Source organism: Oncorhynchus clarkii, chromosome 12 (assembly GCF_045791955.1).
Source record: "Oncorhynchus clarkii lewisi isolate Uvic-CL-2024 chromosome 12, UVic_Ocla_1.0, whole genome shotgun sequence".
In the NCBI taxonomy this organism is placed as follows: domain Eukaryota; kingdom Metazoa; phylum Chordata; class Actinopteri; order Salmoniformes; family Salmonidae; genus Oncorhynchus; species Oncorhynchus clarkii.
The window spans coordinates 19,149,123-19,176,230 of NC_092158.1; the positions used below are offsets into that span (position 1 = coordinate 19,149,123).

At 42.4% G+C, this 27,108-nt stretch overlaps 3 protein-coding genes and 1 pseudogene across 4 annotated transcripts in view; 3 read left to right on the forward strand and 1 right to left on the reverse strand.

The window, feature by feature from the left end:
* The first annotated feature begins 3,570 nt into the window (after positions 1-3,570).
* On the forward strand, positions 3,571-5,494 carry LOC139422390 (heat shock protein 30-like; annotated as a pseudogene).
* Positions 5,287-7,624, forward strand: LOC139422847 (heat shock protein beta-11-like). The gene has a single exon (XM_071174260.1). It carries the CDS (start codon positions 5,497-5,499, stop codon positions 6,112-6,114), a length of 618 nt encoding a protein of 205 aa, XP_071030361.1. The 5' UTR covers positions 5,287-5,496; the 3' UTR covers positions 6,115-7,624.
* A 39-nt stretch (positions 7,625-7,663) lies between these two features.
* LOC139422846 (heat shock protein 30-like) lies at positions 7,664-8,340 on the reverse strand. The gene has a single exon (XM_071174259.1). It carries the CDS (start codon positions 8,279-8,281, stop codon positions 7,664-7,666), a length of 618 nt encoding a protein of 205 aa, XP_071030360.1. The 5' UTR covers positions 8,282-8,340.
* Positions 8,341-9,420: 1,080 nt separating this feature from the next.
* LOC139422845 (poly [ADP-ribose] polymerase tankyrase-1-like) overlaps positions 9,421-27,108 on the forward strand; it is a 157,138-nt gene continuing 139,450 nt past the window's right edge. The window contains exons 1-2 of one of the 2 annotated variants that reach the window (XM_071174258.1): positions 9,421-9,892; positions 14,274-14,498. In XM_071174258.1, the coding sequence (XP_071030359.1) occupies positions 9,439-9,892; positions 14,274-14,498 (679 nt within the window). In that variant the 5' untranslated portion in view covers positions 9,421-9,438. The remainder of the gene's footprint in view (positions 9,893-14,273; positions 14,499-27,108) is intronic. The other variant, XM_071174257.1, reaches the window with a different exon arrangement.

Consider the following 27,108-nt stretch of genomic DNA (forward strand, 5'->3'; position numbering starts at 1 on the left):
AGATTTTCCTTTCTCTTTCTAGGCTTGAGTGGTTAAAGCTGCTGAAACAGCAAAAACATCAATCAGATTTCAAAGCAGCACAGAGCGTTCAATTTTCACAACAGACCAATGACGTTATTGAAGTTAACACCTATTTATCATACAGTACACACCTTTGAGGAATTATTAAGAGTTCTGGTGTTATAGATTGAAAATGGTGCATGCTAAAGTGCAAAAGGATGCTAATTTATAATTTCCTTTCACATTTCCTGGAAAGGTTGATAGGAACATAATCAGATGCAGAAAAACAGACCCCTTTACTACCTCTGCAAATTTGGCAACAGGGCTGACCTCCACAGCATACACCCTCTTTGCTCCTGCCTGGATGACGAAGAAACATCAAGTACTACCTGGATACAAGAAGGAGCCAGACCTTTCATCTACATGCAGTAACAGACAATCAGGTTCTGGTTACTCTGACTTCAAGGACAAGTTAAGTCTCGTTTAGCAGAATGGCCTTCTGATATGTGGCTGTCCTCAAATAATCCTGCAGCATATTCTGTTGTGATAGACAGCCGTAAAACTACATTGTAAAGGAGGAATGAGTTTAGTCACAACCTAGTACACCACCAGTATGTCTCTCTGAGGGCCTGGTTGATTGGTACAGTAAAGCTACCTGGAAGTACTGCAGGGCAGAGGAGTCCTCTGTTCTCTGGTCAAACACAACACAGCAACCAGACAGCAGTCTATCTTCTCTTCTCAGCTGTCTGAACCGTTATCTTCCCTTCTCAGCTGTCTGAACCGCTATCTCCCCTTCTCAGCTGTCTGAACCGTTATCTTCCCTTCTCAGCTGTCTGAACCGTTATCTTCCCTTCTCAGCTGTCTGAACCGTCATCTTCCCTTCTCAGCTGTCTGAACCGTCATCTTCTCTTCTCAGCTGTCTGAACCGTTATCTTCCCTTCTCAGCTGTCTGAACCGTTATCTTCCCTTCTCAGCAGTCTGAACCGTTATCTTCCCTTCTCAGCTGTCTGAACCGTTATCTTTCCTTCTCACTGTGTGTTCTGAATGGGCTCAGGCAGCCAACGGTTATGAGGAAAGACTGGGTGCCCACCCGACAATAATCTGTTTCCCTGGTGACTGAATTTGAAAACAGACCCCATCACCTGTACTGGAGAGAACCCACAACAGACAGTTCATTCAAATACAAGATAAAGTCACAGTTTTCTGTCTCATTCATTGTCCTGAGTCATCTGCTCTGAGTAACATTTACAAAAGTCCCAGTACAAATCAAACTGTCAGTAAAGGAACCATAATTAACAATGTCAGCCTTTATCTGAGGAAGGCCTTCAGTGTACTCTGGCAGTGGACTGTGACACAAGGCTACTCATGTTTTAGTACCACTATCTGATTATGTGCACCAGGAGGGAGGCAGAGAGCTATGGAGGCTAGTCCCTCTGTACTGTATAGAAAACACCGTCTGGGTCCATACTGTCCAGCAGAACTCCATAGCTATAGAGTCGAGGGGACACACACAGGTTGCACACAACGGGGAAGTAAATCTTCCAGACCTGTCAGCACAGCAGGTTCAGCGACCACACAGAGAGAAGTAATATTGACATATGGGAAACTCTTGTACACATACATGGACTTCTCATAGACCAGAGAGAGGACAATACATTGTTTGTTTGTCTTTAGGGAAAAAAAGGTAATTTGGTCATTTTACTCAGAAATAAAGAGAGCATCATGATTTACTTATGTTCAATATGTCTTGATTCTTCTCTTATGGAAAGCTAGTCAAATCATCAAATAAAATTGTATTTGTCACATACACGTGTTTAGCAGATGTAATTGTGGGTGTAGCAAAATGCTTGTGTTTCTAGCTCCAACAGTGCAGTAATATCTAACAATGCACACAATCTAAAGTAATTTGACATATTAGCTTGATCTAGTTTCTTTCATGCATACTTACCATCTTGAACAGTAAGCTCTGTCTCATCTAGGCCTGAGCTCAACTGTAGAGAAAGGCCTTGGTGTTGCCTCTGTTTGGCCACCTGTATCTCTCCCTGTACCTGGTCCTCATTCGCAGAGAACAGATTGATGGAGGAACAGGTAACTTCTGAACTCCTCTCCATAGTTCCATCTGTAGCAACTCCTGTAATTAGGTTCTGCAGATGGGTCTGAGTTTGGTGGAGGTGGGAGGGGAATTATTACTGTATAACAACAAAGAAAAATCAACACATTTTAGTTTTAATTTAGCTAATATACTGAACAGAAATATAAATGCAATGTGTAAAGTGTTGGTCCCATGTTTCAAGAGCTAAAATAAAAGTTCCCAGAAAAGTTCCATACGCACAGAAAGTAATATTTAGTTTTAAAAAAGTAACATTTTTTTAAATTTATTTTTATATTCTATAAAATGTTGTGCACAAATTTGTTTACATCCCTGTTAGTGAGCATTACTCTGTTACCAAGATAAACCATCCATCTGACAGGTGTGGCATATCAGGTGCACTTTGTACTGAGGACAAAAAAAGGCCACTTTAAAATGTGCAACACAATGCACATAATGTCCAGTTATCTTCCATGAGCCGCCTCCAACGTCATTTTAGAGAATTTGGCCTCGCCACCGCAGACCAAGTGTAACCACACCAGCCCCGGACCTCCACATCAGACTTCTTCATCTGCGGGATCGTCTGAGACCAGCCACCCGGACAGTCGATGAAACTGTGCGTTTGCACAATATCAACATAAAGCTAACATTCCAATAGCTCACTGGCCTGATATTTTTCAATAATCAGTTTCAATAAATTCAAATTTCTAAAGCCCTACTAAAATTATTTGTTTCTTAAGATGTTCATTACATGTTTGTAAACCTGACTTCTGAAAACAAATTATGTGGACATGCAATGTAGGCTTTTTTTAGTATTTGTTGTGTTTTTAGATAATTGCATGTGAGGGAATTGTTTTCACACAATTCTGAAAAGATTGTTTTGATTAATTAAAAGAAAATGCATGGAAAATATATTGTCAAACAAACATTAATTACATTTTCAACAATATTATAATAACACCAACGTCTACACATGACCAATTTTATAATGCTGTACAATCTCCCCAAAATGTTCTAAAATGTGATTTCTCCCTGGAATATTTTTGAATGAGTTCATCTAAATTTTGTGACAACAACTCCTTACCTATGATGGCAATTCTCTTTATAACTTAGCTTATGGTCGTACTTCCACTTCGGTTTGGTTCTGCTCATCTATTTCAAGACATTGAAGAAGTATAGCCTGTATACGCTCCATAAATACTGCAAATTCCAAACACATTTTAATTTACAATTCTTGTCACAAGTAACAATCATATTTGGCTGAAGCAATCATCTGTGAGAAGGTAAGAGCACTAATACCTGAGGAATGTGGAAAGCATCCAGCTTGTTCTTGTGGTAAAGACAGGAAAGTTCCTGAAGACAATGTAGCAGAATATAAACAATGTGAAACTCCCACTGCTGAGACAAAAACCAACCCAACCAACACTGAACACACGGTACAATCTCAGAGCAAGGGGACTCAACATTAACATCGACTGAAGATGCTGTGTTCCCGAGTATTCCAGTCTTCCCTCAGCCCATTGATGGACTTCTACTGGCCCTGTGCGCAGTCTTTGGCCAGAGGTCCAACCTCTTCTCTGCCAGCGGTATAACCTCTTCTCTGCCAGCGGTATTTACTGCAGAGAAACATGCTGGAGATCAAGAGCAGTCTGGAGCTAATGGAGAAACATCAGCAGCACATCTTTGGAGAGATGGACCATGTCCCAGTCTCTGTGGTCATCCAACTAGTCTCCTACACGCTGGAGAAAGAGGGTTTTGCCCTGGCACTGGAGACTAAAGACTTTTCCCCAGAGGAGCTGTCTGTCAAGCAGGTGGGCAGGAAGCTGAGAGTCAGTGGGAAGACAGAGAAGAAGCAGGATGATGGGGAAGGCTCTTACTCTTCCAGATGCCAGGAGTTCAGACAGGAATTTTATCTGCCTGATGGGGTGAATCCTGAGACTGTCACCTGCTCTCTGGATCATGATGGGAAGCTCCACATCGAGGCTCGAAAGAATCCAACATCTGCTGAGGAGGAGGTGGCTGAGAAAGTGGTGCCCATCAACTGTAGCCTGGATGTGAAGATGCCACAATTCCTCAGCTCACAGACAGAGGGCAGCAACATAGACACTCAGAGGAATCAATATCTCGGCAAAAAGTTGATAACTATTTTCACTTCAAATCTCATCTTTCATTTTTTGTCATGTTTTTTTATAACATTATCTCTGAAATGTTGTGTTCATATGTGTTGTTTTGTTACCCAATAAAATGTAAACTAAATGTATTTTTGTGTACCAATAAAAAGCACCAACAGTACTTATAACAGTTGTTATTTCACATACAATATTTCAGTCCCAGTCTTTGGCAAGTCATTGAAAAGGACCTACTGTAACCCTGACAAAGGTCTGAGAAAACCCAAATATGTTGTGTCATAGTCCTGATTTATATTCAGTCCTCTAGCGTCTCCTCCAAAAGCTCAGTGGATTTAATCTGATGCCATGGTTTAGGAATACAGTAACACATTTTTCTCTTATGACATCTTCCCATATGTTCCTTAAAATGGATTGGCCATGGCAATAGTCTGTGTCCAGATCAAGTGCCCCTTTAAACAGTTAATTAACTTGGAGAAGTTGCTGGAAACATCCCACAAATAGAATCTTAACAGTTCTTCTACAGTCAAATCGAGCATATTATTGCATTACAGGTGGTGACTAATTATGCTACCCAATACACACTATGAATAATCTTTTGGTTGGGTGATCTTCTCTCTCAACAACCACATAGCTATATTTAGAGACAGAGTAAGGAAGCAATGTCGTCAGTGGGGGTGTAAATTTCAGGGTCACATCCGACAAGAGTGTTGAGGGAAGTTAAATACTGACTAAAGCTATATTAATGTATTTACTGCAAGTCATATCACTAAGGGGAACAGATTGCTGAAGTGCACTTGTAATTCTTTCTTTGTTTATCACTCAAGGCAAAACCATATTTTAGATTTGTTATCTTCATAAGCACAGTGATATCAGGAATACTTTGGATTTGTTGTCAGGGGAAAAGGTTATTCAGGAACAGAAAATGGCAGGATGACAAAGCAGCTGTTGTAGATTCCTTTCTAACTTTGTAGGACGTTATGTGCCCCTGCGACTCCGACCTGCTTCACTCTGGTCACTCTGTAAATAGAGCAAAGATATATCCCAGAGGCATTTGGCAGTTAGACTGCAGTATTACATGGGGCTTGTTTTGGAGTATGACATAAGTTGCGTAGTCATAACACACTAACGTAGCAGTCAAATGGAATGCTACTGGAACTTTCCACTGGACAGGATAAAAGCTGTGAGCCCTAGTCTGCTCCGGACATAAGCTCTCAGAAACACACTCAGAGACGAGACCAACGGAGACCAGCAGAAACGACACACAGAGTTGATTTGAAGATGCTTTGCCCCAGCATGATGCAGCCTTCCCTCAATCCAATGAGCCCAATGAGCCCCTTCATGGACTTCCACTGGCCCGTTCGCAGTCTCTGGCCAGAGACACGGCCTCTCTTCTTCCAGATGGAGCAGGAAATTATGCGAAATATGCAGGAGATGAGGCACAATATGGAATATATGCAACGATTGCACCAAAAGATTTTTGAAGACATTGAAGGCCCATTATCTTCAACTGACTTCAAGCCCATCTCTTTCCAGATGGGAAAAGAAAACAACCGTTTTGCACTGACACTGGACACTAAAGACTTCTCCCCAGAGGAGCTGTCTGTCAAGCAGGTGGGCAGGAAGCTGAGAGTCAGTGGAAAGACAGAGAAGAAGCAGGATGATGGAAAGGGCTCCTACTCTTACAGATGCCAGGAGTTTAAACAGGAGTTTGATCTGCCTGAAGGTGTGAATCCTGAGACTGTCACCTGCTCTTTGAACGATGGACAGCTACAGATCCAGGCTCCAAAAGTGGTTGCTGTGACAGAAGGCAATGAGAGAGTGGTTCCTATCACTTGCTTACCTGCCATAGCCGCAGCTGAGAGCACTGCTGTAGAGGCAGAGCCCAAGAAGGACTGATTATGATGACACTGTATCATGATATAACTAATACCATTAACTTTATGGCTGGACAATAATATACAACTCCCATGAATACTAGTCAGTACAGACATCAGTGAATTATCTTGGGTAAATTGCTCTTTGTCAAATTTGATAAATGCAACGTCAATAATTCTCAATGGCATGGAATGTAAAGCCAATGTTTATGCAAATTCAATAAATGTATTATTATTATTTTATTTTTTACAATGTTTTGCCTTGTTTGATGTAATTTCGTTATACAAACCAGTATTTCAGTATGTTGCATTTGGGTAAATAATATTTTTCCATTTAAATCATGTCCCTGAGTTGGTATGATGGGTATGCTCTGGCCTGGTAAACTTTCCATTTCAATAGATGCCTTGAAAATCAAATAGTGGATCAAAAGACAGAGTTTGATTTCATGAAGAGTAATGTAGTTAAAAGATTGTTAGGGTAGTTAGAGTAATGTAGTTAAAAGATTGTTAGGGTAGTTAGAGTAATGTAGTTAAACAAAATGATGTTAGAGTAATGTAGTTAAAAGGTTGTTAGGGTAGTTAGAGTAATGTAGTTAAAAGGTTGTAGGGTAGTTAGAGTAATGTAGTTAAACAAAATGGTGTTAGAGTAATGTAGTTAAAAGGTTGTTAGGGCAGTTAGAGTAATGTAGTTAAACAAAATGGTGTTAGAGTAATGTAGTTAAACAAAATGGCGTTAGAGTAATGTAGTAAAAAGGTTGTTAGGGTAGTTAGAGTAATGTAGTTAAAAGGTTGTTAGGGTAGTTAGAGTAATGTAGTTAAAAGGTTGTTAGAGTAGTTAGAGTAATGTAGTTAAAAGGTTGTTAGGGTAGTTAGAGAAATGTAGTTAAACAAAATGTGCACAAACAGGTTATGTGTATCCTGACATATCTGAACTATTTCTCACAACACTGTAAAAGGTTAAGAGCAGTACTCCATATCAAAAAGATGACGAGTAAGAAATGATCCCATGACCTGAACATGTAACTGCAATTAAAGGTCTGGTAAGGTTGTCCTGAACTTACACTGTTTTTCTGATTTATTTATGTTAATAATGATATACTTATATATAAACAAAAAAATATGGGCCTGAATGTTAAATATACTTCTCTCTAACTAACATAATGAAATGGTATATTTCACAAAAATGAATTTAACAACTGTCTTAGAAGTATACTGAACATTTTATTGGGTAACAAAACTACACATTTTATCAAAACATATCATGACATTTAGATAATTCATTTGAAAAACAAGAAAATCCACAAAGAAGACAGTGTCAGTCTTTAGGCCCTCTATCAATTCTCATTATGTTGACATTAATTGAAGAGTTGATAATGACTGCAATATTATGTATAGATTTGATTGATTGAATTAAATAGCATCTCAGATTGATTGTTACAAGATATGAAATATAAATGCATACAGTTTCATAACCCTAAAAATATAGATTAGAAAATGTAACATCCAGTCAAATAAAAAATAGCATAATAATATGATCAGTCTTTATGTGAAATAGTGTTCTGTTGTTTCTCCTATGTGTCTGAGGTGCTTCTCTCTATGTTGCTGCCCTCTGTCTGTGAGCTGAGGAATTGTGGCATCTTCACATCCAGGCTACAGTTGATGGGCACCACTTTCTCAGCCACCTCCTCAGCAGATGATGGATTCTTTCGAGCCTCGATGTGGAGCTTCCCATCATGATCCAGGGAGCAGGTGACAGTCTCAGGATTCACCCCATCAGGCAGATCAAATTCCTGTCTGAACTCCTGGCATCTGGAAGAGTAAGAGCCTTCCCCATCATCCGGCTTCTTCTCTGTCTTCCCACTGACTCTCAGCTTCCTGCCCATCTGCTTGACAGACAGCTCCTCTGGGGAGAAGTCTTTAGTCTCCAGTGCCAGGGCAAAACCCTCTTTCTCCAGCGTGTAGGAGACTGGTTGGATGACCACAGAGACTGGGACATGGTCCATCTCTCCAAAGATGTGCTGCTGATGTTTCTCCATTAGCTCCAGACTGCTCTTGATCTCCAGCATGTTTCTCTGCTGTAAATACCGCTGGCAGAGAAGAGGTTGGACCTCTGGCCAAAGACTGCGCACAGGCCAGTAGAAGTCCATCAATGGGCTGAGGGAAGACTGGAATACTCGGGAGCACAGCATCTTCAGTCAATTTTAATGTTGAGTCCCCTTGCTCTGAGATTGTACCGTGTGTTCAGTGTTGATTTCTGTCAAAGCAGTGGGAGTTTCACAGCTTTTACATTCTTTCACTTGTAGCTCCAGTGTCTTCAGGAACTTTCCTGTCTTTGCCTCAGTTCTCCACTGGGTGTCACCGTGGGAGTAATTTTCTACATTTGGATGTTCAGTAATAGAAATGGCTGTGCACATATTTCGTCCTTTATCTGTGATGATATTGGGTATATTTTTTTCCCTATGTGTTTCCCAGCACTCCAGGTCATTAGTACGTCTCCCATAAGTTTTCCTTATACACTCCAAGATTAAAAAAGCATAGGCTTACTTTCAAATGGGCAGGACCAGAATGGTTGCAGAATGTCAATTTTCACCATTGTAACTATAGACTATAGTTTTCAAATAGCTTTCATTTTTCATATGTAATTTGCAAGGCTATGAATGGCAAGGCAGAACAACTATATAGGCCAACCTGACTGACAGTGATTTCAGCTGCTCATTGAAAATTACATTTCCTATTCAAGTCATGCAAAAAAGCTTTTTTTCTGAAACGGATATTGCCTGTTAGATATGCTTCATATTCATGCCCATGTCAATATCAGGACAGGCAGCCTAGCAGTGACTCAGGCTACTTGAGATTAAGTGAAAAATGTGATCTGCATAGGGACATATCATGCTTAGTCATTGTGCAGTATGTGCAAACTGAATTTCACAGACTAGAGGAAAATTGTGTTAAGTTTAATGAATTTTCCTTATTTCATAGGACAGACGATTTATGCTATTCTGTGGGTTGCGTACGGTGCAAAAAATGTATGATTATATAGTATAGCAACTATATAGCCTCACCCCGGTTCCCTGCCTAGTCTATTCAAATCGAATTGTATTGGTTAATTGGCTAGTCTATCTGGTTGAAAGAGCAACGATAAACTGTTATAAATAACAAGCTCCTTTATCAGAAATGTCGGATTACAACGGTAGAAAAATATTAAAACATACTGTTTTGAAAGCCTGTTATAAAAATCTTTTTAGGGGCGATTTTCACTGCTGACAATCGAAACCGGAAGTTACAGTTTCCACTTCCAGGAAGTTTAGCCAATATATTTCTTGTTCCCAGTGGGACTGTTGTAAAAATGGCGGCGCCTCGTCGCCCTTCTCAGCAGCAGCAACAACAACAGAGCATATCCTCGCCATCTCGCAGTACTTATCTTTCCCTCACTCCTCCGGGATCTCCTACAGTTCCCGGTGGTGGAGTAATTTTGGCTCCAGCCGGTGCTGAACTAGACAGCGCCGGTGATCAGGAGTTAACTCCGGCCTCCCCCGATATCCCCGTCCCGGCCCTGAGCAGTAGCACTAGCTCCTCTAACGTTAGTACCACCGGGGGTGGCATCAGCGCTGGCCCCAGTCCTGACTCGGGCAGCACTAGCCCCGCGGGCGGCGACTGCGGGACAAGCGGGGCTTTCAGAGAGTTGTTTGAAGCCTGTCGCACTGGGGATGTATCGCGGGTGAAGAGGCTGGTGGATACGGTTAACGTCAATGCCAAGGACATGGCTGGTCGAAAATCCACTCCTCTGCACTTCGCTGCAGGTAGCGTTTACGATGGCGTATTGGCGACCCGTATTGTCATGCTATCCTCACTATGACGAGCTGGTTTGTTTTGCTAACTAGTAGCTAGCCAACTACTTCGGTAAATAGTTAACTACCTAACTAACAAGTTTTCCTAGGCCAACCTTTTATAGATATCTTGCCCACTCTGTTTGTTAGCTAGTTAACAAACGTTGGTTACAAACTTGGATAGGTAGTTAGCTAATGTTAGGCTAGCTAGATTGTCGAAAGGACCTAGCCAGCTTGTCAAACAAAATGGACTCCCCCTTCGGTTAGGGGTACGGGGTGCTATTAGCCAGCAAGTTGTAGTCAGCAAGTTGCAATAAAAAAAGTACAGGCCCTGCCAAGTAGTCAGGCAGCCAGCGTAATTAATCTAAAAACAATTGTAGATCACTAACTAGCAAGTTGGCTTGGTAAGATATCCTTGTATTAAACAAGGAATTTGGCAGGCAAACAAAAAATACAGAAGTAGATGTGACACACACAACCATTGTCTATTCATAATAAACAAAGGAAATATGTTAAATAATGATAGGAGGTTGTGTTACACTGTATTAGTGACACATTCGTGGCAGGACGTCCTATGGATGATAAACGCACCTTCAAGGCTGCCTCTAGCCTTTTAGGGCCCCTAAGCGAGATTTATTTGGGGGGGGGCTCTAACATATTTTTTTTATATTTTTTTTCAGTTAAGCAGATTACTTGCAATTGTTTACATTTTAATGACCTTTGCCATCTTAATATGATATCTGTGTGAGAATGTCTAACGCAATCAATGTGCCCCCCCTGGAGGGCAGGGCCACTGGGCACGTGCCCTGTGTTCCCAGTCAGTATTCCGCCATGATAGGGTTGCACATTTTGGGGAATTTTCAGAGGTGGAAACTTTCCGTGGGAATATATGCTAATTAATACCATTTAAATGTAGGTGTTTTTTGCATTGGATACATTTACCATATCATATGGAGACAAACATAAACCTTTTACCTTATCACAAGTAGATGTAATAATTTGCAATTACATCTACTTATGATGTCTTTCCAATATAAATAAAAACAATTTAGTTATGAATTGAATTTTAAGTAAATTAGTTGACTCTTCACATGGGATGATTTCACTTAACAACAAAATAAAGGGAATATTGAATGATCCCCAATGATCCATCGCATCTCCCCAAAACATTTTCAACATGCATCTGTAAAATGATAGTCAAGAAACTAAAGCTTTGGTTGTCTTCCGTTCAGGCTTCCATGCCTTCTCCCTGGGCCTCCTCTTTCCAACCCTGTTGAGGATGGCTCGTTGTAAGGCTGGCCACCAATTTTTCAACCCTTTTATTGATCAGCCTATTGCGTGCTTTGGTGTGTGTGTGTTCCCAAACAAGGACCAGTTGCGCTCTGAGGCGGCTGATGTTGGTGGGATTTGGAGGATGATTGAGACAACAGGAAAGAGCCTCAGATCCACAAAGTCCCTTCCACCAGGTGGCTGATGCAATATGGCAGTTGTGCTAACATATCTCATCTCCATCCCAAAGCCCTTGCTTGGAAGTGTACTTTGCCAGACTGTCAAGAACCTTGCCCTCATCCAGACCAAGGTGGCGAGTCACGGGAGTGATGACACCATAGGCCTTGTTGATCTCTGCACCAGACGGGATGCTCTTGCCAGCATACTTGGGGTCCAACATGTACACTGCGGCGTGTATGGGCTTCAGGCAGAAGTCTTCAAGCTTTTTGATGTATTTCAGAACTACAGTTTCCTCTGCTCGGAGCAACAGTGAAGTGGGCAGGGAAGTATGTATTTATTCTCTTACATCTGCAAGCAGAGTCTGAACATCAGACAGGATGGCATTGTCGCCCTCAATCCGTGCAGTGGCTACTGCTATAGGTTTCAGGAGTTTCAGGCTGCTTACCACTCTCTCCCAAAATACATCATCCAGGAGGATCCTCTTGATGGGGCAGTCCATATCAGCAGACTGTGATATGGCCATTTCTTGGAGAGATTCTTTCCCTTTCAGGAGACTATCAAACGTGATGACAACACCACCCCAATGGGTGTTGCTGGGCAGCTATAATGTGGTGCTCTTATTCTTCTCAAGTTGCTTGGTGAGGTAGATTGCTGCTATAACTTGATGACCCTTCACATACCTAACCATTTATTTGGCTCTCTTGTAGAGTGTATCCATTGTTCATCAGTGCCATGATGTCCTAGAGGAGCAGATTCAATGCATGAGCAGCACAGCCAATGGTTGTGATGTAAGGGTAGGACTCCTCCGCTTTAGACCAAGCAGCCTTCATGTTCACAGCATTGTCTGTCACCAGTGCAAATACCTTCTGTGGTCCAATGTCATTGATGACTGCCTTCAGCTCATCTGCAATGTAGAGACCGGTGTGTCTGTTGTCCCTTGTCTGTGCTCTTGTAGAATACTGCTTGAGGGGAGGAGATGTAATTAATTATTCCTTACCCATGAATATTTGACCACCCATCAGAGATAATTGCAATACAGTCTGCTTTCTCTATGATTTGCTTGACCTTTACTTGATATCTGCATCCAGCAAATTAGTAGAAGACAATTCAGAAATATCTTCCAATACACATTGCCTGTGAGCATCAGAGATGAACCAGTTGCATACACAGCTCGAGCAAGACATTCATCAGCATTTCTGACTACGTTCCTCTATTGAGTCAACAAAAACTTCTGATTCCAGGAGGACTGTTGCTATCATTAAGGTGTCTGATTCATAATTTTCACCTTGAATAGAAGTAGAGGGACTTTTATCAGAGGTTACTTGTTGTGAATGCTGAGGGAACTTTATGCACTTGGCCAGATGATTTTGCATCTTTGTTGCATTCTTCACATATGATTTGGCATAGTATTTGCAAATGTACACATTTTCCTTCTACATTCGCTGCAGTGAAATGTCTCCACACATCAGATAGTGCCCGTGGCATTTTCCTGTAATGATTAGAAAAACAAATTAGTTAAAAAAACGAATACAATTTCATGTTCAGATAAATAGTTAAGCAGTTCGATTAAACAACTCCTTTGTAAAATACATGTTTTAAATTTGAATATGTATGGAAACAGGTGAATTAACACACCTCAGTTAGCAGGTTCAAGCAAGCTAAAACCCACATGGTAGCAAAAACTAACTAGCAGAAATTGTTGACAAGGTGGAAATGATTGAAACACACTTTGCTGTAGGCTACTATTAACTTGTTAACAATAAATAATCTATGTCAAATAAAACATATTCACCCCACCCAGTGTTGTTATCAAAATTGACCGGAAATCATGTAGTCCTTGGCTCAGACAGTGTAGTAGTGTGGGCTCAATAGCATCTCATTAGTGCCCAATATCTTGATTATCAGCTGTACATGTGATGGAAGAATGCACTGTGCATGCAGAGGGTTGCAATTCCATTGAATTGGAGATAGTTTAACCCAAATTACGCCACAAGACCTAGAATTGCCTTGTGTACCCCACAAAAAAGGTTCACTGTTAATAGCTAACTTTTTTGAAGAATTTAAGCAAAATTCCCCAAATTCCAGGGCTTAACTTCCCTTGAAAAATTTCCCGAAATTTCCCGAAAGTTTCCGCCCCTTTGTAACCCTAGCCATGATTATTACAAGTTTGATGGCTAGACCACCAATCTAATCTAAAAATGTTTAGATGACATGGCTAATTGAGTGATTGCTTGACATAACAAGAGAAACTGCTGATGGACAACCAAATTTAGAAATGCACTTGGGGACCTTCAATGCTGCAGACATTTTTTGGTACACTTCCCCAGATCTGTGCCTCGACACAATCCTGTCTCGGAGCTCTACGGACGATTTCTTCGACCTTATGGCTTGGTTTTTGCTCTAGCATGCACTGTCAACTGTGGGACCTTATATAGACAGGTGTGCCTTTCCAAATCCTGTCCAGTCAATTGAATTTACCACAGGTCTGGAATCTGTGGAAACATCTCAAAGATGATCATTGGAAAGAGGATGAACCTGAGCTCAATTTTGAGTGTCATAGCAAAGGATCTGAATACAAAAGTTTGGACACACCTACTAATTCCAGGGTTTTTCTTAATTTTTACTGCTTTCTATGTTGTAGAATTATAGCGAAGACATAAACTATGAAATAACACATATGGAATCATGTAGTATTACATGTCTTCACTATTTTTCTACAATGTAGGAAATAGAAAAAATAAAGAAAAACCCTTGAATGAGTAGGTGTTTCTAAACTTTTGACTGGTACTGTATATGTATAAAATGATTCCTATGTTTTGGTCAGGGGGCCACCTAAGTGAGCGTTTATGCATGGAACTGGCCCAGCCCACCTGATAATCTTTCCACCCTTTCCTTTACTTTGTAGGATTTGGGAGGAAGGATGTTGTAGAGCACCTCCTTGAGACAGGCGCCAATGTTCACGCCCGTGATGATGGAGGTTTGATCCCTCTGCATAATGCCTGCTCTTTTGGCCACGCTGAAGTGGTCAGCCTGCTCCTCTGTCAGGGTGCCGACCCAAACGCCCGGGACAGCTGGAACTACACACCACTCCACGAGGCTGCCATCAAGGGCAAATTAGACGTGTGCATCGGTAAGAACCGTTTATAAGCCAACAAGCAACTTATATGCTTGCTTTGCATCTTGTGCTAACTTTACTAACTTTTTTCAGTTTTATATAAGATAATATAGGCCTAGCATGTCTTTGAATGCAAATATAAGGTTACTCTGTCATGGAGGGCTCAATTACTAGCCTAATGCTTTAGAAGTAGATATGAGATAATGAGAATGCTATGGTCTGCTCTGCTGCTGAGTATTGCATCAGGACTTTCAACCAGGTTGTTTTACACTGAGACCAAAATGTCACCACCTAGTGATTTCATCAATGAGTCACAACCCCAAATGACATAATAGTATTTTCTGACCAGGCCATAACGGTCTGGTCCTGACAGTCTCCCTGTCCGCAGGGAGATAAACCACATACCATTTGAACATCAGGCCAGAACAGTTTCTCTGGGCAGAAACTAAACCGCCTCTGTAACTTACTTAGGCCTATTTAATGACAAGATACTTTATCTCCCATCGCTGTAATGAAATAGTCCTTGCATTTTAGCATCCATTTCTTTTAATTGTGTTCTACTATATTTGTTGGCTCTTGTGTTTGCAGCTGGTTTCTAATTGCTGTCTTTCTACTGTGAAATGAGCAGTGTGGCACAGGGAAGCATACATTATTCTCTCTGGTAATGGGGGGGTGGAACTGATAGTTGCATATCATTTTTGTTCTATACTATATCGATATTTGACTCCAAGTATCTATTTGTAAAACAAATTACGGTAGAGATGGCTAGTCGGCTGTACATCTGCCATAACTCAGGAATTTTTCATCCTCGATCTTTTTAAATAGAGAGCCAACATGTTTTCAGCACTTTTATTTCCCTGACTGATCAAAACGTGTCTCTCTGCAGCAGACATATAGTGAGCAATTTGTTTGGAACATCAAATCGCAATAAACTCGCAGTATTGAGTTGCAATACATATAGCAGGGATCATCAACTAGATTCAGCCGCGGGCCATTTTCTTTTCTTGAGCGGATGATCAGGGGTCCGGAACATAATTACGAATCATTTTTGTAGACTACAAATTGAACGCAAGAAGCCCAAGCAGATATAATATTTGACTAAAACATAATAATTTCAAACCTTGCTTACATTTGTATACTATCACATATATATCTCTCTTATGTGTGGGAGTACTTTGGAACAGATTTCCAAAATTAAAATCACTTAGAGCTGATTTGCTGGTGTTTTTACAGTCTTTTATATCCAACAATATTAATTTATTAATATTATTATTATTATTATTATTATCTTTTTGCGCAGAAAACGTGGGGGGCCAACTAAAATCTGCCCGTTGGAGATCCCTGATATATATAGAATCGTGAGAATCGCAGTACATATTGTATAAGCACCAAAGTATCATGAGGGTTCCTTGGCAATTCCCAGACCCACTGGTGTGTAATGAGCTGTATTATGTTGGTGTGTAATACTCCGATCCAGACTTACTCTGATGGCTCTGCTTTCTTCCCAGACAATTATTATTGAGGAGAATATTTGAAAGCACTAGGGATGTGCATCTTACCCTTTCAAGACAATTCAATACATAACCAGATACATGGGCTCTGATACAGGAACGATATGCTTCAGTTTGAAACTATTTGCTGCGGTTTGATTTGAGAACAAATCGATGCAATTTGGTTCGATACGATTCAATGCCCTTACATTAGTTGCATAAACACATTCATTTTCCAGTTTCCAAATAAAAAATAGCTGCTGATGGATTTCATGAGCTGGGCCTCTATGAGCTGGGCCTCTATGAGCTGGAACTGACTGTGTGTGAGTAGAATATGTATGTCTATGGTGTATGTATTATCTATGCACCTGAGCTTAGCCATAAGGGAGCCTAGGCATTTACCATCCCATTACCACTATCAGATTAGGAGGGGGGCAATGTAGCCTATGTTTTTTTTGTCCCCACACTTTGGTTCTGAAATCACCATCACCCACTAATTATCTTGTCATTTTTGCAGATTAAGTGCTTGAGCTAGTAATGTATAAATATTTATAATTTACAAATGAGCTATGACATAGCCAATGAATATATAGCACAACTTTGGATTTCACCCCCATCTCAAAATCTAATTGTTTTGACCTTTTGGAAGGTGTTTTGGAGTGAGCTTCTTTTCTCCTCCAGCTTTGGCGCCTCGCAAAAGTGGATTGCTGTCCTTGTTATGAAATGAGGAACTTAATCCTGTGTATGTAAAAATGTTGCCGATGGTGAACCTGAACAATCAAAACGATATCTATTGTAAGCCCCGTTCAGATGAGTTGTCTCTGGTAACAAGCTTACTTTTATCCCAGTAAAATACCATTTTAAACAGCGAATAGATAACAATAATAACCCTGCCAAATTACAATACATTCGGAAAGTATTCTGGCACCTTCCCTTTTCCACATTTTGTTATGTAACTACACAACCATCTCTGCAGCACTCCACCTATCTGACCTTTATGGTAGAGTAGCCAGACAGAAGCCACTCCTCAGTAAAAGGCACATGACAGTCTGCTTGGAGTTTGCCAAAAGGCACCTAAAGGACTCTGACATTGAGAAACAAGATTCTCTGGTCTGATGAAACCAAGATTGAACTCTTTGGCCTAAATGCCAAGCGTCACATCTGGAAGAAACCTGGTACCATTCCTACGGTGAAGCATGGTTGTGGCAGCATCATGCTGTGGGATGTTTTTCAGCGGCAGGGACTGGGAGACTAGTCAGGATCGAAGGAAAGATGAATGGAGCAAAGTACAAAAATATCCTTGATGAAAGGATCAGGACCGCACTCTCGAACAGGACCATGACCCTAAGCACACAGCGAAGACAATGCAGGAGTGGCTTCGGGATAAATCTCTGAATGCCCTTGAGTGGACCAGCCAGAGCCCAGACTTCAACCAGATCAAAAATCTCTGAGAGACCTGAAAATAGCTGTGCAGCAGCGCTGCCATCCAACCTGACAGAGCTTGAGAGGATCTGCAGAGAAGAATGGGAGAATCTCCCCAAATACAGGTGTACCAAGCTTGTAGCATCATATCCAAGAAGACTCGAGGCTGTAATTGCTGCCAAAGGTGCTTCAACAAAGTACTGAGTAAAGGGTCTGAATACTTATGTAAATGTAATAGTTCAGTTTATTTTTAATACATTTGCTAAAATGTCTAAAAACCTATTTTTGCTTTGTCGTTATGGGGTATTGTGTATAGCTTGATGAGGGGAAAAAACCATTTAATCCCTTTTAGAATAAGACTGTAATGTAACAACATTTGGAAAATATCAAGGGGTCTGAATATTTTCCGAATGCACTGTACATACAGTACCAGTCAAAAGTTTGGAAGCACCTACTCAATCAAGGGATTTTATTTGTTACTATTTTCTACATTGTAGAATAATAGTAAAGACATCAAAACTATGACATAACACATATGGAATCATGTAGTAACCAAAACAGTGTTAAACAAATCAAAATATATTTGAGGTTCTTCAAAGTAGCCACCCTTTGTCTTGATGACAGCTTTGCACACTCTTGGCCTTCTCTCAACCAGCTTCATTAGCTAGTCACCTGTAATGCTTTTCGAACAGTCTTGAAAGGAGTTCCAACATTTCTTGAACACTTGTTTGCTGTTGTTCCTTCACTCTGCGGTCCAACTCATCCCAAACCATCTCAATTGGGTTGAGGACGGGTGATTGTGTTGGGTCATTGTCCTGTTGAAAAACAAGTGATAGTCCCACTAAGCGCAAACCAGATGGATGTTGTATTGCTGCAGAATGCTCTAGTAGCCAAGCTGGTTAAGTGTCCCTTGCATTCTAAATAAATCACTGACAGTGTCACCAGCAAAGCACCATCACACCTCCACGCTTCACGGTGGGAACCACACATGCGGAGATCTTCCGTTAACCTACTCTACGTCTCATTGAAACACGGCGGTTAGAACGAAAAATCTCACATTTGGACTCATCAGACCAAAGGACAGGTTTCCACCAGTCTAATGTCCATTGCTCGTGTTTCTTGGCCCAAGCACGTCTCTTCTTCTTATTGGTGTCCTTTAGTAGTGGTTTCTTTGCGGCAATTAGACCATGAAGGCCTGACTCATGCAGTCTCCTCTGAACAGTTGACGTTGACATGTCTGTTACTTGAACTCTGTGAAGCATTTATTTGGGCTGCAATCTGAGGTGCAGTTAATTGTCAATTTCTGAGGCTGGTAACTCTAATGAACTTATCCTCTGCGGCAGAGGTAACTCTGGGCCTTCCTTTCCTGTGGCAGTCCTCAAGAGAGCCAGTTTCATCATAGCGCTTGATGGTTTTAGCGACTGCACTTGAAGAAATGCTGTTTTGCAATAATATGGACTTAGCCCTATTTGGTAAAAGACCATCTTCTGTCTACCAACCCTACCTTGTCACAACACAACTGATTGGCTCAAACACATGAAGAAGGAAAGTATTTCCACAAATTCACTTTTAACAAGGCACACCTGTTAATTGAAATGCATTCCAGGTGACTACCTCATGAAGCTGGTTAAGACAGTGCCAAGAGTGTACAAAGCTGCTATCAATGAAAAGGGTGGCTATTTGAAGAATCTGAAATGTATTTAGATTATTTTTTACACTTTTTTTTGGTTACTACATGATTCCATGTGTTATTTCATAGTTGTGATGTCATCACTATTTTACAATGTAGAAAATAGTACAAATAAAGAAAAACCCTTGAATGAGTAGGTGTGTTCAAACTTTTGACTGGTATTCCCCGCCCCCATCCAAACCAATCAACACCACAACCCACCCGATGTGCCAACAACCTTCATAAAGAACAAAAGAGGAAAAAAGACAAGAACAAAGGAAAACAACAATGCAAATCCAGATGGTGTGTGTGCTGCTGTTTGTCAAGGTTTGGCATGTAATGAATCGCTCATGCTCTTCCCCGTGCTTTTGCATGTCTCTGATGTGGTTTATATACACTGCTCAAAAAAATAAAGGGAACACTTAAACAACACAATGTAACTCCAAGTCAATCACACTTCTGCGAAATCAATCTGTCCACTTAGCAAGCAACACTGATTGACAATCATTTTCACATGCTGTTGTGCAAATGGAATAGACAACAGGTGGAAATTTATAGGCAATTAGCAAGACACCCCAAATAAAGGAGTGGTTCTGCAGGTGCTAACCACAGACCACTTCTCAGTTCCTGTGCTTCCTGGCTGATGTTTTGGTCACTTTTGAATGCTGGCGGTGCTTTCACTCTAGTGGTAGCATGAGACGGAGTCTAAAACCCACACAAGTGGCTCAGGTATTGCAGCTCATCCAGGATGGCACATCAATGTGAGATGTGTCAAGAAGGTTTGCTGTGTCAGTCAGCGTAGTGTCCAGAGCATGGAGGCGCTACCAGGAGACAGGCCAGTACATCAGGAGACGTGGAGGAGGCCGTAGGAGGGCAACAACCCAGCAGCAGGACCGCTACCTCCGCCTTTGTGCAAGGAGTAGCACTGCCAGAGCCCTGCAAAACGACCTCCAGCAGGCCACAAATGTGCATGTGTCTGCTCAAACGGTCTGAAACGGACTCCATGAGGGTGGTATGAGGGCCCGACGTCCACAGGTGGGGGTTGTGCTTACAGCCCAACAACGTGCAGGACGTTTGGCATTTGCCAGAGAACACCAAGAGTGGCAAATTCGCCACTGGCGCCCTGTGCTCTTCACAGATGAAGGCAGGTTCACACTGAGCACGTGACAGACGTGACAGAGTCTGGAGACGCCATGGAGAACATTCTGCTGCCTGCAACATCCTCCAGCATGATCGGTTTGGCGGTGGGTCAGTCATGGTGTGGGGTGGCATTTCTTTGGGGGGCCGCACAGCCCTCCATGTGCTCGCCAGAGGTAGCCTGACTGCCATTTGGTACCGAGATGAGATCTTCAGACCCCTTGTGAGACCAAATGCTGGTGCGGTTGGCCCTGGGTTCCTCCTAATGCAAGATAATGCTAGAACTCATGTGGCTGGAGTGTGTCAGCAGTTCCTGCAAGAGGAAGGCATTGATGCTATGGACTGGCCCGCCTGTTCCCCAGACCTGAATCCAATTGAGCACATCTGGGACATCATGTCTCGCTCCATCCACCAACAGACTGTCCAGGAGTTGGCGGATGCTTTAGTCCAGGTCTGGGAGGATATCCCTCAGGAGACCATCCGCCACCTCATCAGGAGCATGCCCAGGCGTTGTAGGGATGTCATACAGGCACGTGGAGGCCACACACACTACTGAGCCTCATTTTGACTTGTTTTAAGGACATTACATCAAAGTTGGATCAGCCTGTAGTGTGGTTTTCCACTTTAATTTTGAGTGTGACTCCAAATCTAGACCTCCATGGGTTGATAAATTTGATTTCCATGGATAATTTTTGTGTTATTTTGTTGTCAGCACATTCAACTATGTAAAGAAAAAAGTATTTAATAAGAATATTTAATTCATTCAGATCTATGATGTGTTTTTTTAGTGTTCCCTTTATTTTTTTGAGCAGTGTAGTTGTGTGTGTTGTTTCCTTCCAAGCGACTACCCTAATATCAGCAGTGCTAGTGAATGAATAGAAAAGCATTCCCTCTGCTCATCTCACTCCAGCTTGTAATTATCAAACACATTTCTCACTCAGAGACCAGTAACATTGAACAGGCTTCCATTCACTAGCTAACAGTGTTGCCTCCTTTTGAACTGTAGGTGTTTTTGTACAGGCTCCTTTGTTAGTCCTCCTGCTCCATCTGCTGTCAGCTGGCTGCAGTCATTAGACCCCCTCCAACCTCTGCATGTTGTTAGCTAGCTCTGTCTGTCCAATGTGGCTGCTGTTTGTACGGTGCCTTCAGAAAGTATTCAGACCCCTTGACCTTTTCCACATGTTGTTACATTACAGCCTTATTCTAAAATTGATAAAATATTTTTCCCCCTCAATCTACGCGCAATGCCACATAATGACAAAGCAAAACATTTTTTCGAAATTTTTGCAAATGTATTAAAAATTAACTGAAATATTACATTTACTTAACTATTCAGACCCTTTACTCAGTACTTTGTTGAATCACCTTTGGCAGTGATTACAGCCTTGATTATTCTTGGGTATGACACTACAAGCTTGGCACACCTGTATTTGGTTAGTTTTTCCCATTTCTCTCTGCAGATCCTATCAAGCTCTGTCAGGTTGGATGGGGAGCATTGCTGCAAAGCTATTTTCCAGTCTCTCCAGAGATGTTAGATCGGGTTCAAGTCTGAGCTCTGGTTGGGCGACTCAAGGACATTCAGAGACTTGTCCCGAAGCCACACTCCTGCGTTGTCTTGGCTGTGTGCTTAGGGTCGTTGTCCTGTTGGAAGGTAAACCTTCGTCCTACTCTGAGGTCCTGAGCGCTCTGGAGCATGTTATCAAGGATCTTTTTGTACTTTGCTCCGTTTATCTTTGCCTCGATCCTGACTAGTCTACCAGTCCCTGCTGCTGAAAAACATCCCCACAGCATGATGCTGCCACCACCGCGCTTCACTGTAGGGATGGTGCCAGGTTTCCTCCAGACATGACGCTTGGAATTAAGGCCAAAGAATTCAATCTTGGTTTCATCAGACCAGAGAATCTTGTTTCTCATGGTCTGACATTCTTTAGGTGCCTTTTGGCAAACTCCAATCGGGCTGTCATGTGCCTTTTTACTGAGGTGTGGCTTCTGTTTGGCCACTATACCATAAAGGTCAGATGGGTGGAGTGCTGCATAAATGGTTGGTCTTCTGGAAGGTTCCACCATCTCCACAGAGGATCTCTGTCAGAGTGACCATCGGGTTCTTGGTCACCTCCCTGACTAAGGCCCTTCTTCCCTGATTGCTCAATTGGACGGGAGGCCAGCTCTAGGAAGAGTCTTGGTGGTTCCACACTTCTTCCATTTAAGAATGATGGAGGCAACTGTGTTCTTGGGAGCCTTCGATGTTGCAGACATTTTTTGGTACCCTTCTTTAGATCTGTGCCTCGACACAATCCTGTCTCTGAGCTCTACAGATAATTCCTTCGACCTCATGGCTTGGTTTTTGCTCTGACATGCACTGTCAACTGTGGGACCTTATATAGACAGGTGTGTGCCTTTCCAAGTCATGTCCAATCAATTGAATTTACGACAGGTAGACTCCAAGTTCTAGAAACATCTCAAAGGTGAGCAATGGATACAGGATGCCATTGAGCTAAATTTTGAATTTCATAGCAAAGGGTCTGAATACTTATGCAAATAAGGTATTTCTTTCATTTCTAAAAACCTGTTTTCGCTTTGTCATTATGGGGTATTTATTGCGTGTAGATTGCTGAGAAATTGTTTGAGATTAAGGCTGTAATGTATCAATGTGGGGTCTGAATACTTTCCGAAGGCACTGTGTGTTAAGCACTCCTCCCCTCTAATTGTTCTCTACGATGATATCGGGGATGGGACTGTTGATTTGTCTATGTTCATTAGTCACATGCGATGTCGCCGACAACACTTGGCCGATTTTTAACAAAACTAGGGTGAATGATCCGTCTTGCCATAGAGATCCGGCATTTACAAACTGACACTGAGTTGGCCCAAGGCGGGAGCTATAGTAATGAACTGAAATGTGCTAGTCACACGCGTCATCTCAATTGTCCCAAGGGGAGGTGGGGGATGACGTTTTTAAAATGTATTTTTTATTTTTTTAAACCTTTATCTAACTAGGCAACTGTTGCTGTGTTTGTTACTGTTGTAAGTGTTACTGATGTTGTTAGCCAGCTGCACTCACAACATCATGGAACAAGGAGAGAAAAGAGGGCCAGGCGTGTGTGTGTGTTTGGAGGGTGGAGGTCACTTAGTAGTTTGTTGGTTTACAGTATGAGGGGGAAGGAGGTGTTGCTGTTATACAGAGTGCTGCACAGGAGCAGCTGAGCCCCCCTCTCACTTTCTTTCTCTCTCAATTTCAAATAAATTCTCTCTCAATTTAAATTATCTTGTTCGCTCGCGCTCTCTTCTCTCCTCTCTCCCTTCTCTCTGATGTGTGACAGATAGATAGGCAGTCTGCATGCAGGTCAGGGAGGCTGTCAGACGAGCGCCTGTGAATCTTTAGTACCCCATCGGCATAATTTCCCCCTTGCCACAACCCCTATCCCAACCCCCCTCAATCTCTAAACTGCCCTCTCCACCATCACGCCACCCCCCAACCCTCCCCTTTTCTAGCTACTAGCCAACATGGCAGTATATCTTTTTGGGGGTGTTAATGTTAAAACAATATTTGCCCTGAATGTTTCTTGTATTACCTACAGCCGAAAAATAACTTTTGGACATTAGATCGGTTGTCCCTCAACAGAGGTTTAAGCAGAAATTCAACTTCCCTGACCTGGATCCTTTGAACTTCCTGAGGCAGCTCTATTCACCCCTGGGGCTAAAGTAGACAACCTCATGGCGAAGATCTCCTTCCAGACATACATCAAGGACTGTAAACCCAATTTTTTTTTACTGAATCCTGTTCTCTCTCTGGATATATTGGCCACATCCATTTAACAGGAAGAAAAAACATGATTACATGAATGTGGTAACATACAGGAACTTAAGTCCTTTTGTTTTCCCGGTCTGGAATACCTCACCATCAAATGCAAACCGCATTACCTCCCGGGATGATCATTTTCTTAGGTCATAATCACTGCCGTGTATATTACCCCCCAAGCCGGCACCGCAACGGCTCTAAAGGAACTATACTGGACTTGTGTAAACAGGAAACCGCATGTCCTGAGACCACATTTTAGTGTAGCTGGGGACTTTAATAAAGAAAACTCTACCGACATTCTATCAACACATCTCCTGTGCTACACACGCATCACGTACCCTGGATCACTGCTACTCTCCCTTCTGGGATGGCTACAAGGCCCTTACCTCCCTTTGGTAAATCGGATCATGCCTCCATTCTGCTCCTCCCCACCTATAGGCCGAAACTTAAACTGGAGCACCCGTGGTGAGGACTGTTCAGTGTTGGTCTGACCAGTTGGAATATGTTCTTCAAGATTGTTTTGATCACGCCGACTGGAAATGTTCAGGGTCGCCTCTGAGAATAGACATATGCACTGACATATGTCAAGATTGTTGTTCCCACTGTGACATCTTAGAATTTATCCAAACCAAAAACGTGGATAGGAGGCAGCATTCGTGAAAACTGAAAGCGCGAACCACCATATTTAACCATTGCAAGTTGACTGGAAACATGGACAAACAGACCAGTTATGACCTCCGTAAGGCAATACGAGGCAAAATGACACTAGAGGGACAAAGTGGAGTCACAATTCAATGGCTCAGACATGAGATGTATGTGGCAGAGACCACAGACTATCACGGTTTATAAAGAGAAAGCCAGCCACGTCGTGGACCCCTATGTCTTGCTCCTGGAATAGCTAAACACCTTCGCCCGTTTTCAGGAAAACTTGATCGAGCCACCAACGCTGGCTCATGAGGACTGTGTATTCTCGTTCTCGGTGGCCGCATATGTTTACCATCGCAAGGCTGCCAGCCCAGACGGCATCCCAAACTGCGTCTTCAGACCATGTGCAGACCAGCTTGCTGTAGTGTTTACGGACACATTTGATCTATTCCTATTCGTCTGTTGTCCCCACTTGCTTCAAGATGTACACCATTGTTCCTGAATCCAAAAAAGCGAAGGTAACTGAATTAAATGAATATTGCCCCGTAACACTTATTTACTTCTGCCATCATGAAGTGCTTTGAGAGGCTAGTTAAGGACCACATAACCTTAACCGGCAACCTAGACCCACTACAATTCCGATTTAAAAACTCAACAGCTCCACGGACGACTTAATTACTGTTGCATTGCACACTGCCCTATCCCACATGGACAAGAGAAATACGCATGTAAGAATGTTGTTCATCGACTACAGCTCAGCCATCTACACCATAGTTCCCTCCTAACTCATCACTAGCTCAGGGCCCTGGGTCTGAACCTCTCCCTGTGCAACTGTGTTCTGGACTTCTGGCTCAGCTCCCTCCTGTAAATGTTCACCCATGACTGCGTGGCCACGTATGTCGCCAGCTCAATCATCAAGTTTGCTGACGACAACAGTGGTCGGCCTGATTACCAACAATGACTAGACAGCCTACAAGGAGGAGGTGAGGGTCCTGGCAGAGTGGTGCTAGGAAAATAACCTCTCCCTCAATGTCATCGAAACAAAGGAGCTGATCGTGTATTACAGCAGGAGCAGGGTGTTAACTAGGGTGTGGAGCACACCCCCATCCACATCGACGGGGCCGCAGTGGAGAGGGTCAAAAGCTTCAAGTTTCTTGGCGCTGTTACGCACGCCTCTAGGAAGAGGGAATGCAACACCCTGCTACAACTCAACTCCCCGTGGTGTGAAAGAGGTATGGGACTGTAGGTGCGAGTAAGGATGACAAAAGGCAGAGAATTTACAGTTTATAAGGAATTTATTCCGTCACACGGTAATATGGGGGAAAGGGGCTGGACGGAACCAAAGCAAAGAAAGTAAATATCAAAGCCCCTTCTCCTATCTTACCTGCCTACCCACTACTTATCTAACTTAGCACCACCTGGTGCACTAACTAAAATACAGGGTCTTACCTAGTGTGCCTAGACAGTGAATATACTTCAGGTATATGTATGCCCGCGGGCCTCTTACCTAAGCACTCCCTAGGTGCCTTCCCCCCTGGGAACAAATGAAACAGAATTATCCAAAGGTAATTAAACAATTTCAAGAATCAAAAACACAGTTATATTAGCACATCTTAGCACATATTTCAAATCAGTGGCTACAAAAATACTTAACAAAACCTGTCTCTGAGCCACAACCAAGAAAGGACATCAAATCAGCTCTCTCTCAGCAACAACCACAGAACATAACCATCTCTGTTAGCAACAACCAACATAATGACACTCAGCCATTAGCCTCCTCTCAGCAATGATCTCTTTTTTTCTGAGCAACAGAACACTGGTTTCTATATAGCTTCAGAAGGCATTGGTAATTGGAGACAGCGGGGTCAGCTCTCCAATTAGCCATGGAGTCGACCAATCAGCTGCTGGGGGGGATTTCAGGAAGGCATCCTGAAACACACACCTAACAAACCACAACACAGAAACTGGGCGCACATCACTGACGACCCAAAATGGTCCTTTCACACACAGTGTGGTAAAGAAGGTGCAAAAGCGCCTCTTCAACCTCTGTAGGCTGAATAAATGTGGCTTGGTCAATAAGACCCTAACAAACTTGCACCATTGAGGATCCTGTCGGGCTGTATTACCACCTAGTACTGCAATTGAACTATCTGCAACCACCGGGCTCTCCAGAGGGTGGTGCAGTCAGCCCAATGCATCATCGGGGGCACACTGCCTACCCTCCAGAACATCTACAGCACCTGTTGTCACAGGAAAGCCAATAAAATCATCAAGACCTTAGCCATTCAAGCCATGGCCTGTTCACCCCGCTACCATCTAGAAGGCGGAGACAGTACAGGTACATCAAAGCTGGGATGGAGAGACTGAAAAACAGCTTCTAGCTCAAGACCATCACACGGTTAGAAAGTCACCACGAGCCGGCCTCTGCCCAATACCCTGCCCTGAACCTTAGTGTCTGTTACT

What these genes read in the sequence shown, in the direction of transcription:
- LOC139422846 (XM_071174259.1), bottom strand. Translation starts at nt 8,281, where the DNA reads ATGCTGTGCTCCCGAGTATTCCAGTCTTCCCTCAGCCCATTGATGGAC.
- LOC139422847 (XM_071174260.1), top strand. Translation starts at nt 5,497, where the DNA reads ATGCTTTGCCCCAGCATGATGCAGCCTTCCCTCAATCCAATGAGCCCA.